The following is a 14829-nucleotide window of genomic DNA, read 5'->3' on the forward strand; positions in this document are numbered from 1 at the left end:
TGTTGAGAAAATAAAGCCAAAAAGGTTTCCTTTTGTTAAGTTTTCCTTACAACTAGCCTGTTAAGACAAGAACATTATTTTTAATGTACTAAATACAGGCGTTGCATGATTTTCAGGATTGCTAATACATTTTTAAACCAGCAGCACCAAGTCACATTCATAGAGTGATATAGCACAGAAACAGATCGTTCAGTCCAACCAGTCCATGGCGACCATAATCCCAAATGAACCCAGCCCCACATAATAAAAAATATACAAATACCATGCAGGCCATTTTCATAGAGGGACAATAATGGTACTACATTGTACAAGTGGGATAGATGCAGAATTTTGAAATATAAATAGGCATGAAACAGCTCTTAAATCCTGAGGCACAAAGAGGTTTGCTGTTAGTGCTCTATTCATGTAGCATTGTCACTAGAAAATACAGCACTGTTGCCAATGTTTGCCTCATTCCTCAACGGATCAATATTGCAATTCCCACTTCACAAAAAGGAGTGGTTCCAGGGTTGAGTAACTTCAGTTATGAGATTGTGAAGACAGTTTGGAGAAGTTGGGATTGCATTCCGTGAAGAAGAGAGAGTTGAGACAAGGTCTGAAGTATGCAAAATGGACAGTGCAAATAGGGTGGAAATGTTCCCATTTGTGAAAGGATCGAGAATTCGTAAAAGTAGCAAAAAAGTGATACGAAACAGAACATTTTCATACAGCAAGTGGTTCTAGAATGCACTGCCTGTGAGCTTGGTGGAGGTAAATTCAATGGAGGCATTCAATGGTGAATTACACATTACTTGAAAAGAAACAACACACAGAATTATGGGAGAAAACAAGAGATTGCTCTTTGTGAAATGCTCATTCAGAGCACTGGTTCAACATAATGGGTCAAAAGTGACCTCGTCCTGTACGGTATGAATTTTATGATTCCAATGGGCAGATTGGTCGAATCCCACTTATCTGTCGTGTGGGCCACATCCTGAGCACAAAACACAAAGCAGACCCACTCTCTCCAACCGAAGAAAGGCAACAACAGATGGCCATAAAACTAAGCAAGCTACTCCTTTAAATAGTTTGATTCATTTCAATGGTCTAATAGAAGTGTACTCTGGTCTCGTGATATGAAGCAATGATTTCACTGGTGGTCTCCTCTGGAAATAATCCATTCAATATAGCTGGCTGCTACTAACATAATGCATTACAGACAATGACAGAATAGCTGCTGACTGCTGAATTACAGGTGTGCCACTTTCCAAATTGTCTGGATCAGTAGACAGTCTGTGGATGATCCAAAACCAACAGTGGATCCAATGCAGCTGCAACTCATTCATCAACTACTTTTCAGGCTATCGAGGCAAGCGCAAGCTTGACGCAGACAGGCAACACGAGACCAAATCCTGAGAGATATTGGTGCAAAGTACAGCTGAAGGCAACACAGATGGATAACAGGGCTATCTGTTATAGCTCCATAAACAAATGTATGACTGCATTTTGTATGGCTGCTTTCCCATAGAACAGAATAGCTTTGTAACACACAACTTTATTGCTGAGAACACTAATGCCGAGAAAATGTTTTTCTGTGGGGGAGGGTGGAGAGTGGTCAGAGAATTCATACAAATGTCAATGTACACTATAATGTAGTGTGTTTGATGACTTAGATCACAGTTCAAAAGTAAAAACATTCTTAGGCAGGAAACAATTACAGGTGAACTGAAACTGAGTTGAAGGCTGTATCAAAACTAAAATGAGAGTTCAGTTTTGGATACGACTTTGAAAGCAAAAGAGTAGGTAAGAGGTAGCTAAGAGTTCCATTCCTTATGGAGGGGTGAAGGAGAAAACAGTATTGAAGACCACATACAGAGCAGCAAAGATTTACAAGCTGAGAGGAAGTTGCAGAGGTAGGATGGAGCAAAACTGAGAAGAAATCTGGAAAGAAAAGAATTTTATATAAAATGCATTGTATCAAAGAGAGCCAACAAAGGTTCATGAGGATTGGGAAGGAACTGGTAAATGAGATTAGTGTAGGATGGGTGCCAGGTTGCTGCAACTGAGTTTATGAAGGATGGAAATCAACTCCAGAGGTGGGAAAAGCCTGTTTCAGTTACCAAAGGAAATGTATAAAATCTTGTGCAAGTGGATAAAAACAGCCTTGGTGATGCAGAGATCATGGGAAACTCAGGTCTGGTTGGAACACGGCATCAGGATCTGGCATATGGGGTTACATACAGCTGACCATTGAAATAAAGTCTCTAGTCTATTGACTACAAGATATGAAAAGGGTTTGGGCAGTTTCAATTTCAGTTCTATACGTCAAATATACAAAATTGTACCAAATTGATGCTCAATTAGCAGGTCTACTCCAAGAAGCAACAGCATACCTGCTGTTTTTAAACATAGGAATGTCTATAGCTTGGGTAGATTAGAAGATCTTCGATTCTAATATTATACACCTGAGTCTGATTTCGAGACCAAATACACAAAATGGAAAGCATTCCATTTTTCAGCATCAACTTTCTTGAACCAAATGACGAGACATTTCACAACCAAAACATACTCTCTTCAAGAATAAATTATTTCTCACTTTGATTGCAAATTGCTGGTTCAATGTGAACACATGCATTAATTCAGAGCTCATTCTGTAACTACCACAGAAGTTCTTCAGTTTAATCACTGGAAGTACAGAGTTTGAGGTTAAACATTAACTTACAGAACCTACATTGTCATATCTTCTGGGATTTTGAAGTCATTTCAAAATATTTTTGGAACGTAATTAATTTAACATTTAAAAATAAGTAACAATAAAAATATCAGAACACACATGGTTCATTAGTGTCTGAAATAAGACTAATAACAATATCATGTATGAACATAGCATTCAAAGTTTGGGAGAAGATTTGTAGCTCGGGTGCACGTTGTTGTGGTTCTGTTCGCCGAGCTGGGAGTTTGTATTGCGAACGTTTCGTCCCCTTTCTAGGTGACATCCTCAGTGCTTGGGAGCCTCTTGTGAAGCGCTTCTGTGATGTTTCCTTCGGCATTTACAGTGGCTTGTCTCTGCCGCTTCTGGTTGTCAGTTGCTGTCCGCTGCAGTGGCCGGTATATTGGGTCCAGGTCGATGTGCTTGTCGATAGAGTCTGTGGATGAGTGCCATGCCTCTAGAAATTTCCTGACTGTTCTCTGTTTGGCTTGCCCTATAATAGTAGTGTTGTCCCAGTTGAATTCATGTTGTTTGTCATCTGCGTGTGTGACTACTAAGGATAGCTGGTCGTGTCATTTCGTGGCTAGTTGGTGTTCATGGATGCGGGTTGTTAGCTGTCTTCCCGTTTGTCCTATGTAGTGTTTTGTGCAGTCCTTGCATGGGATTTTGTACACTACATTGGTTTTGCTCATGCTGGGTATCGGGTCCTTCGTCCTGGTATTCACCAAAAACGGATACCTGCGCAATTTCATCAACAAATGCCTAAGGGAAAGACAACGGAACGAGGACATGCCGCAACCCAAAGGACTAGCCACACTACCACACATCAGGAGTAAAAAGTGAGGTCTTCAGATGCTGGAGATCAGAGCTGAAAATGTGTTGCTGGTTAAAGCACAGCAGGTTAGGCAGCATCCAAGGAACAGGAAATTCGACGTTTCGGGTCATCTGGCCCGAAACGTCGAATTTCCTGTTCCTTGGATGCTGCCTAACCTGCTGTGCTTTAACCAGCAACACATTTTCAGCTACCACACATCAGGAGCCAGACTGCTGCGACCACTAGGACTCATAACAGCACACAAACCAACAGCCACTCTCAGACAACAACTCACCAGGACGAAGGACCCGATACCCAGCATGAGCAAAACCAATGTAGTGTACAAACTCCCATGCAAGGACTGCACAAAACACTACATAGGACAAAGGGGAAGACAGCTAACAACCCGCATCCATGAACACCAACTAGCCACGAAACGACACGACCAGCTATCCTTAGTAGCCACACACGCAGATGACAAACAACATGAATTCGACTGGGACAACACTACTATTATAGGGCAAGCCAAACAGAGAACAGCCAGGGAATTCCTAGAGGCACGGCACTCATCCACAGACTCTATGAACAAACACATTGACCTGGACCCAGTATACTGGCCACTGCAGCGGACAGCAACTGACAACCGGAAGTGGCAGAGATAAGCCACTGTAAATGCCGGAGGAAACATCACAGAAGTGCTTCACAGGAGGCTCCCAAGCACTGCGGATGTCACCTAGAAAGTGGACGAAATGTTTGCAACACAAACTCCCAGCTTGGCGAATAGAACCACAACAATGTACATAGCATGTTTGGGGAAGAAGAGTTCCAAGGCACTTCAGAGAAGTGTATTCAAACAGAAGTTTAAAAAGAGATTTTGATTTGGAGCTTGGTCAAAGATGGATTTCAAGGAGAAGAGGGATTCAGGGAGACAATTCCCCATGGACAACAAAAGAACAGCCACCATTAAAATGTAAATGGGGAAATGTCTTTTTCCTTGGGGTGGGGGGGGGCGGCAGACTTCAAGACATGGGAACATATTTTTAAGATAAGAGAGAAATTTTAAAAGGAGGTGAGGGGAAAGTTTTCGAGGGTGGTTCGTGTGTGGAATAAACCTCCTGATGAAGTGGTGACTCCAGGCACAGTTATAATCCTTAAAAGTACATAAATAGGAACACTTTGAACAGGTATGGGCCAGTAACAGGCAGGTGGGACTAGTTTAGTTTGGAATCATGCTTGGTCTGTTTCCGTGTGACTCTTCTCTGACAGTTCTGGAAGTCAACTGTGCATGAAGATTTAAGCAGATGGCCTGCAGGGGAACTAGAGAAAGACATGCGATATCCCAGAAGCGTAGAGACATACTGGTGATGGGGAGGATGAGGTTGGAAGCTCAAAACGATATGAAACACAGTCCCAAAGTTGCAACAGTTCTTATTTAGCAGATAGTGTCAAGAGAAAAATGGAATCAGTGTCTGGGAAAGAGATTGTGGAGGGAGCCATGGACAAGGTCTTCTTTCCTTGCAATGTTTGTAGTCATAGAGTCATACCTTGTCTATTTATCCTATCTATGCCCCTCCTAATTTCATAAACTACCTTAAGGTCAATTAGAAGAAATATAGTTCATCCAGGATAACAGCACAAAACCAATACAGAGATCAAGTGGTTAGGTGGAGTTGGTTACAGCATACAATTGAAAATAGTACTGTAAATTTAGATGATGAAACTGAGTGGCAACATGCACAATTGTTGCAAATTATGATGAGCTCAATATAGATTCGAAGGTAATTGCATTCAAGCAATTCTTTTTAAGCACTTCTTGTTATGTGGGGAGAGCGTGGTACAGGAGAAAAGGACTACATGGGACTGCAGTCCCACCTTTCAGTCCCACCCGAGCATCACCTAACCTGTCAGGCAATAGGAAAGCAACGGTGTTAGCCCAGGGAGAAGTAACAGCCTTATGTCAGCCAACATAAAAAAAGGGAAAGTTTACCTATAAATATATTTTCAAAAATAACATCATATTCTGCCAGACACAGAATCTAACTGCTCTGCAGACCATTCGCTCCATCAGGTTTGTGCTGGCTCCTTGACCAAATCCAATTAATCTCCCTCTTCCTCTCTAGTTTTTTAAATATAAATTACAGTTTGAACTTTACTCTGGGATCAGCTTCCAGTTCCCACCTGGAGCCCAAGGGGATCCTGAGAGGCCTCATGGCCCACAATCCAGCCCCAGCTCCCACAAAGGCCTCCACTTACTTGTTGGTCTGATGGTAGAGCGTCTCCATCCCGGCAGCAGGCCGGGGCCGGGGTCTCTCCCTCTCCCTGTCCCTGTCCCTGTCCCGCTGTGGCCGGATTTCCCGCTCGCTCTCTCTCTCTCTCTCACACGAACACGTCAGCAGCCGCTGCCTCGGGCCCGATGGATCCGGGTCCAGGCCAGGCCCGGGCCCTGCCCCCACCCTCTGCCTCTGCCTGTGTCTCCCGCCGCCTCCCCCCGGGTCTCGCTCTCGGAAGATTCTCGCAGCAGCTTCAGAGACCCGACTCCCGCAGTGAGGGGGAGCCACGGAAAGAGAAATCGGACCGGATCCCGATCAGAAACCGGAGTGGATCCAGATCAGAAACCGGAGCGGATCCTGATCAGAAACCGGACCGGATCCAGATCAGAAACCGGAGTGGATCCAGATCAGAAACCGGAGCGGATCCTGATCAGAAACCGGACCGGATCCAGATCAGAAACCGGAGTGGATCCAGATCAGAAACCGGAGCGGATCCTGATCAGAAACCGGAGTGGATCCTGATGAGTAACCGGAGCAGATCCTGATCAGAAACCGGAGCAGATCCAGATCAGAAACCGGAGTGGATCCAGATCAGAAACCGGAGTGGATCCAGATCAGAAACCGGAGCGGATCCTGATCAGAAACCGGAGTGGATCCTGATGAGTAACCGGAGCAGATCCAGATCAGAAACCGGAGCGGATCCTGATCAGAAACCGGAACGGATCCAGATCAGAAACCATGGCGGATCCAGATCAGAAACCGGAGCGGATCCTGATCAGAAACCGGAGTGGATCCTGATGAGTAACCGGAGCAGATCCTGATCAGAAACCGGAGCAGATCCAGATCATAAACTGGAGCGGATCCGCATCAGTAGCAGAGCAGATTAGGATCAGAAACCGGAGCGGTACTTGATCAGTAACCGGAGCGAATCCGGATCAGAAACCGGAGTGGATCCAGATCAGAAACCAGAATGGATCCTGATGAGTAACTGGAGCAGATCCTGATCAGAAACCGGAGCAGATCCAGATCAGAAACTGGAGCGGATCCACATCAGTAGCAGAGCAGATTAGGATCAGAAACCGGAGCGGATCCTGATCAGTAACCGGACCGGGTCCGCATCAGAAACCTGAGCGGATCCTAATCGGTAACCAGAGCGAATCCGGATCAGAAACCAGAGTGGAACCCGATCAGAAACCGGAGCGGATCCGCATCAGAAACCTGAGCGGATCCCAATCAGAAACCGGAGCGGGTCCCGATCGGAAACCGGAGCGGATCCCAAACAGAAATCGGAGCAGATCCAGATCAGAAACCAGAGCGGGTCCCGTTCAGAAACCGGAGCGGATCCGGATCAGAAACCCGAGCGGATCCGGATCAGAAACTGGAGCGGGTCCCGATCAGAAACCGGAGCGGATCCCGATCGGAAATCTGAGCGGCTCCAGATTTTGATCAGAAACGGGAGCAGATTCAGAACTGGGTTGGAAACCAGTACCGATAAGATCGGAAACTGGTGCAGATTTGGATCCAGGTCAGAAATTGGAGTAGATTCAGATCCTGCCGCTGGATCAGAAACCGGAGGAAATCTTAATTCAGATCAGAAGCTGAAGTAGACCCAACTCCACATCAGAATTTGGAATACATCCTACTATATCTGGATCAGAAAATGGAGCAGCTATTGATACAGATCACAACTGAAGAAAATTCAGATCAGATCCAGGAGCAAATCAGGATAAGAAACAGCAGAGGGCCAGTGACAGGAGCAGATCAAGATCAGAGATAGCAGCAATTTAGATCAGGTATAGGAACAAATGCGAATAAGAGACAGGAGTAAGACAGATGGCCAAAAGTTTAGTCAATACGGTAGGTTTTAGGAAAGTTCCTATATAAGACACAGAAAGTCCAGTTGGAGAATTCCAGAACTTTGTATTATACTCCAGAAAGCAGTGCTGTGAAGAATACAATTGAGTCAAACTCTGCACAATTCTACAAGCGTTTATTTGCGGAGTTACACATGACGAGCAAGCACCTCCTAACTGAAAAGGCATACTTTTGACTTGTTCAGTATGATGGCAGGAGAAAGTGAGGACTGCAGATGTCTGAGAGCAGGAATTCCTGACAAAGGGCTTATGCCTGAAATGTTGAATCTCCTGCTCCTCAGATGCTGCCTGACCTTCTGTGTTTTTCCATCACTACACAGCATAGAACAATACAGTGCAGAACAGGCCCTTCGGCCATCAATGTTGCGCCGACCTGTAAACTATTCGCAGTTCGTCCCCCTACACTATCCCAAAATCATCCGTGTGCTTATCTAAGGATTGTTTAAATCTCCCTAATGTGGCTGAGTTGACTACATTAGCAGGTAGGGCATTCCATGCCCTTACCACTCTCTGCGTAAAGAACCTGCCTCTGACAAAGGATGGCACAAAAGTGAACCTCTAGTTACTGCCCATAGCCTGCATATAATTAGACAAAATTAACATACAGTCAGTACAGAGACAACCTTGACAGCTAAAGCTAAAAATCACACAAAACCAGGTTATCGTCCAGCAGGTTTATTTGGAAGTACTAGCTTTTAGAGCGCTGCCCCTTCATCAGGTGGCTACCTGATGAAGCAGTAATGCTCCAAAAGCTAGTACTTCCAAATAAACCTGTTGGACTGTAACCTGGTGTTATGTGATTTTTAACTTTGTCCACCCCAGTCCAACACTGGAACCACTTCATCTTGACAACTAAAGACGTGGCCATCAATTGCAAGACAAAGGAAATCAGTGAAGCCAGAATTAGAGCAGATAGTAAGACTTGAGAATATTCCACACATGAATATGTGTATTTGCCAATACTTCCTTCCAATTGATTCCATCACAAACCTTCATGACAGCTTCTTAATGGGAAACTACCAATCTAGTCTTGTCATATTGTGATTTCATGTTCCCTCCTACTGGAGGCTAACAGTGCTATCATAGGTAGGAATACCTAATTAAACCTGCAAGTTTACATTTTACTGGCAAACATGAATCACAATAATGCCAAATGTAAACGCAGATTTGTAACTGCCAAAGCCATTTTTATTACTACTCATTTTGGTGTGAGCACAAGTCCAATACGGAGCTTTCAGGTAAGTCATAGAGTCACAGTGATGTAACAGACCCTTCGGTCCAACTCGCCCATACCGACCAGATATCCTTACCTACTCTAGTCCTATTTGTCAGCACATGGCCCATATCTCTCTAAACCCTTCCTATTCACATATCCAATCAGATGCCTTTTAAATGTTGTAATTGTCCCAGCCTGCACCACTTCCTCTGGCAGCTCATTCCGTACCCGCACCACCCTTTGTGTGAAAAAGTTGTCCTTTAGGTTTCTTTTTAATTTTTCCCCTCTCACCTTAAACCTATGTCCTCTAGTTCTGGAGCCCCCCACCCAAGGGAAGAGACCTTCTCTATTTACCCTTTCCATGCCCCTCATGATTTTATCAATCTTCGACCTCCAGAGAAAACAGCCCCAGTCTATTCAGCCACTCCTTCATCCCTGGCAACATCCTTGTAAATTCTTTCTGACCCCTTTTAAGTTTTGCAACATCCTTCCAATAGGAGGGAGACCAGAATTGCTCACAATATTCCAAAAGTGGCCTAACCAATGTCCTGTGCCACTACAACATGACGTCCCAACTCTTACATTCAATGTACTGACCAAGAAAGGAAGACATACCAAACATCTTCTTCATTAACCTGCCTACCTGCGACTCCACATTCAAGGAACTATGAACTTGCACTCCAAGGTCTCTTTGTTCAGTAACACTCCCCAGGACCTTACCATTAAGTGTAGAGGTCCAACTCTGATTTGCTCAACAGAAATGCAGCACCTCGCATTTGTCTAAATTAAACTCCACTTACCCATCTGATCAAGGTCCCGTTGTGCTCTGAGATAACCTTCTTCACTGTCCACTGCACTTCCCATTTTGGTGTCATCTGCAAAATTACTAACCATACCTCCAAATCATTTATATAAATGACAAAAAGCAGTGGACCCAGCACCCACCCATGTAGCACACTGCTGGTCACAGGCCTCCAGTCTGAAAAGCAACTCTCCACCACCATCCTCTGAGTTCTAAATTCCAGTCCGTTCTGTATCTAAATAGCTCTCTAAATAAGTTCTTCCTGATTCCATATAATCTAACCTTGCTAACCAGTCTACCATGAAGAAAGTTGTTGAATGCATTACTGAAATTCATATTGGTCACATCCACCACTCTGCCTCATCAATCCTTTTTGTTATGTCTTTAAACAAATCAAGGAGATCACTCCATTCCTTTTTTTTCATTCTTTGCAATCAATGTGCAGTTTGAACCCTGCCAGGGTCCCTTTAACTTTCAGCAACTTAGTGGGCGGCACGGTGGCACAGTGGTTAGCACTGCTGCCTCACAGCGCCTGAGACCCGGGTTCATTTCCCGACTCAGGCGACTGACTGTGTGGAGTTTGCGCGTTCTCCCCGTGTCTGCGTGGGTTTCCTCCGGGTGCTCCGGTTTCCTCCCACAGTCACAAAGATGTGCGGGTCAGGTGAATTGGCCATGCTAAATTGTCCGTAGCGTTAGGTAAAGGGTAATATGTAGGGGTATGGGTGGGTTGCGCTTCGGCGGGTCGGTGTGGACTTGTTGGGCCGAAGGGCCTGTTTCCACACTGTAAGTAATCTAATCTAATCTAATCTAGAAATCATAATGTGGACAGTTTCTGAATATAAGCCATCGCACCTTCTCTGATTGGTTGACAAATGTAGAAGCAGGATGTCATTACCCTGGCTGAATTAAAAAGCTCATTGACAGAACATAATGGATTTACAATGCCCTTCGTCACCTCCCCTCTACTTGCATCTATTTGGTTAATGAAAATTCTGAGCTGTGTATGTAAATGTTGACATATGTATGGCATTACCAAATGTACAGTGAATCAAATATTTTATGAATAAAGTATATTTTTGAAATAAAAAAAAGTGCTCCCAGGACAAGGTGGGGAAAGACCACCGTTTAACATCTGCCTGTCTAAAGAAGATCAGGGGGCCCTGCAGTCATTTGGGCTCTGCTGATGCCTCAGCTCAATATGTGAGTGAGAAATGCACAGATCTGTATGTAATAATGAAAATTCTGAGCTGTGTATGTAAATGTTGACATATGTATGGCATTACCAAATGTACAGTGTATCAAATATTTTATGAATATTTTATGAATAAAGTATATTTTTGAAATAAAAAAAATCTATTTGGTTAGTTTCACCTGGTAGTAAGAAAACATGGGAGTGAATGACAATTATTCCCACCCTCTCATCTGCTACACGCTTACAAAAGTTGGTGCTATCTGCTTAAGTGGTTTCATTCACCAGGCTCAATCCATGCAAGATTTGCCTGTTGTGTTTGGGGTTTTGCTGTGTGTGTTATTTAGAAACAGTGCCCATTTGAAGAAGTAACAAGTGCCTGGCAATAGCAGCTCAAAATCATCATCTGTGCCTGAGTGGATCTCCTATCTTCCAACCAACTGTAATGCTTTACTTCCTAAATTAATGATGTTTTTTAATGAATCATAAATAATAATATAAGTTAGCTATTATCAAAATGTATAGACTACAATATGCCTTTACAATCAAGTCCAATGGGAGTTGACATGAGACTGGAAAAACACAGCAGGCCAGGCAGCATCTAAGGAGCAGGAGAATTGACGTTTCGGGCATAAGACTATATTTCTTCCATTGACATTGCCTTGAAAGATTAGATATTATCTGTTATGAGATACTGCAATCATTTTAAAATCAGAACTACTTTTTTCCAGACATCATTGGCAAAATGATGTTGACCCCACAAATTGTGGCAATATAAGAAAGAAGGAAATGAAGAAAAATAAATTACATGTTTAGAACCCCTTTCACAACCTAAGGATACGCCAAAGGACTTTTTGACTCAATGCATTGCGGAGCAAAGAGTGACTGTGAAATGAAGGGTTTGTTAACCAAATGCTAAAATTGAGAATTTAGTGCAAATGTCAATTGGGTGCTGAAGGAGAAAGGGGAATGCTGCTGTCTATCCTAGTCAATTTACCGCCAGGAATGTTTTCATCTTCTTCTTCTGACTCCAAACTAGGGGATTATAACTTGCTATTGCTTATCTTCATCAAAATAATAATTAGTTATTTAATATTGTTGTGGGGAAAATCTCCAGTCTCAGAGTCAGAATCGGGATTCAGCGACAGAGTTTATTGTACAAAGAAACCGGAGCTCCAGGGACAGAGAAACGTCCAGCAGCACGGCTGTCAGCTGCGAGCCTTCTCCCCCCCTCGGAGTACATGTCACGATATTTTATACATTTCATGATATAATGGTCCAGATATCGAGTCTTTTTTTTTGCGCAGCATGTTTTGTTTACAGAAAACTTTACAGAGTCATTGTCAGTTTCAAAGAAATGTTATAGAGTCATTATCAGTTTCAGCAGCTATGCAAAAGTCCACTGCTGCAGGAATTGGTCGTGATCACCTGCCTTCAACTGGACAGTTTCTGAATTTAAGCCATCGCACCTTCTCTGATTGGTTGACAAATGTAGAAGCAGGATGTCATTACCCTGGCTGAATTAAAAAGCTCATTGACAGAACATAATGGGTTTACGATTCCCTTCGTCATCTCCCCTCTACTTGGGCCTATTTGGTTAGTTTCACCTGGTTGTAAGAAAACATGCTCTATATCTATTGTGCTGGTTTCCTGTTGGCTTCATGCAGTATCTGTGAATGCTTCGCTATACTTTTCCATGTAATGGCTCAGCGACCATTTTGTGTGCTAAGTGACCACCTTATGCCTCAGTGGCCTTCTTGTGTCTGTGTGCCCATGTCAGCATGTCCAGTGTCAACTCCCACTTCAATACAATACCATTGTATTAAATAACAAACTCATTTTTTCTGCCTTTTCCTGCCCCACAGATCATATTTCTCTTTACCTCTACTCTTTTTTTTAATCAGTAGCTGCCTCCTCTTCACATGGATTACACATCCATTCCTCATCAGAATGGTGTGACTCAACCCCCAACCCAGACAGACAGACAGACACACACACACACACACACGCACAGACAAAGACCCACATGCACACATATATTTTGTGGGGTGAATTTGTACTTGCAGGGTTAAATTGTACTTTGCTCAAAAACTGCATTCATTCATGTAGAACTCTGAGCTCAAAAACTGCATGAATTCATGTAAAACTCCGTTATCTCACTTTTTAGATTAGAATCAATTTAAACATCATGGCATAGACAGAGAACACAGGGGGCTAACACCTTCAACATATTGTCTAGCTATCACCATTGTTAACAGCTAACCTGAGAATGCAACTTTTTAAAAAAAGGTTTTGTGATTTATACATGAAAGAAGTGAAACTATCACGGTATCCTAACAGATGAAAAGCTTAACAGACAATCAATTTTTCAATGTATAATTTCAGTTACATTGCTATAAATTCTGTGTGTTAGGACTGAGCCCTCCACTACCACCTGATGAAGGAGCGACGCTCCGAAAGCTAGTATGCTTCCAATTAAACCTGTTGGATGATAACCTGGTGTCGTGTGACTTTTAATTTTGTACACCCCAGTCCAACACCGGCATCTCCAAATCTTTCAGGTAAGTAAGTCTGAACCAGTCACTGTTCTCCGCCTGTCCAAGCTTCACCTCACTTTGAACAACTTCTACAATAACCCCTCTCACTTTCTTCAGGTCAAAGGTGTGGCTCTGGGTATCCACATGGCCCCCAGTTTTGTTTTTATGTCTCTTTGTGGGGTACTTTGAACATTCCTGTTCCAGTCCTTCTCTGGTCCCCACCTACAACTCTTTCTCCAGTAGAGCAATGGCATAATTGCTGCTGCTTCTTTCTCTCATCCCGAACAGGAAACATTTATGAATTTCCCTTCCAAATTCCACCCTGCCCTCACCTTCACCTGGTCTAATTCTGACTCCTCCCTTCCCTTCCTTGAGATCTCTGTTTCCATTTATGGATAGGCTGGCCACCAATATCCATTACAAACCCACCAATTCCCATAGTTACCTTGACTGTACATTCCCACAGGTAAAAAATGAGGTCTGCAGATGCTGGAGATCACAGTTGAAAATGTGTTGCTGGTTAAAGCACAGCAGGTCAGGGAGCATCCAAGGAATAGGAAATTCGACGTTTTGGGCATAAGCCCTTCAACTGTACATTCCCACACCCTATTTCCTGTAAGGACTCCTTCCCATTCTCCCAGTTTCTTCATCTCTGTTGCATCTGTTCTGATGATGCTACCTTTCATAGGGGAGCCTCAGAAATATCCACCATTTTCCATAGTTAAGGATTCCCCACCACCATAGTCAGCCGGGCCCTTAACCATTTCCTGATGAAGGGCTTATGCTCGAAACGTCGAATTCTCTATTCCTGAGATGCTGCCTGGCCTGCTGTGCTTTGACCAGCAACACATTTGCAGCTGTGATCTCCAGCATCTGCAGACCTCATTTTTTACCCTTAACCATTTCCGTCTCATTTCCTGCACTTCTGCCATCACTCCTTCCCTTCCCTCCCACAAGATCAAGACGGTCCCCTCTTCCTCACTTACCACACCACCAGCATCTCCATTCAAAGGATGCCACTGCCAGATACATATTCCCTTCCCTTCCCTTGTCAGTATTCCACATGGACTACTCCCTCTGATACACCTTGGTCAACTGCGCCATTCCCAACACCTCCCCACACTTCCACACCATCTTCCCATATAATGTCAGAAAGTGCAACACTTGCCTGTTTTTTTTCCCTCCTCAGTATCCAAGGAGAAAGTGAGGATTGCAGATGCTGGAGAAGGGCTTATGCCCGAAACATCAATTCTCCTGCTCCTTGGATGCTGCCTGGCCTGCTGTGTTTTTCCAGTCTCACTTCCAAGGACCCAACACACTTTCCAGGTGAAACAGTTCACTCCATTCAGTCGACTGTATTCACTGCTCACAACATGGTTTGTTCTACATTGGGAAACAAAGTGCAGACTGGGTGACTGCTTCACAGAATGCTTATGTT

The 14829-nt window shown here is 43.7% G+C and overlaps 1 protein-coding gene across 2 annotated transcripts in view; it reads right to left on the bottom strand.

Annotated features, from left to right (window-relative positions):
• gosr2 (golgi SNAP receptor complex member 2) overlaps positions 1-6176 on the bottom strand; it is a 63446-nt gene extending 57270 nt beyond the window's left edge. Inside the window, exon 1 of one of the 2 annotated variants that reach the window (XM_060848591.1) lies at positions 5757-6176. In XM_060848591.1, coding sequence (XP_060704574.1) covers positions 5757-5785 — 29 coding nt within the window. In that variant the 5' untranslated portion in view covers positions 5786-6176. The remainder of the gene's footprint in view (positions 1-5756) is intronic. The other variant, XM_060848590.1, reaches the window with a different exon arrangement.
• Between the last annotated feature and the right edge of the window lie 8653 nt (positions 6177-14829).

Source organism: Hemiscyllium ocellatum, chromosome 32 (genome assembly GCF_020745735.1).
Source record: "Hemiscyllium ocellatum isolate sHemOce1 chromosome 32, sHemOce1.pat.X.cur, whole genome shotgun sequence".
Lineage (NCBI taxonomy): Eukaryota > Metazoa > Chordata > Chondrichthyes > Orectolobiformes > Hemiscylliidae > Hemiscyllium > Hemiscyllium ocellatum.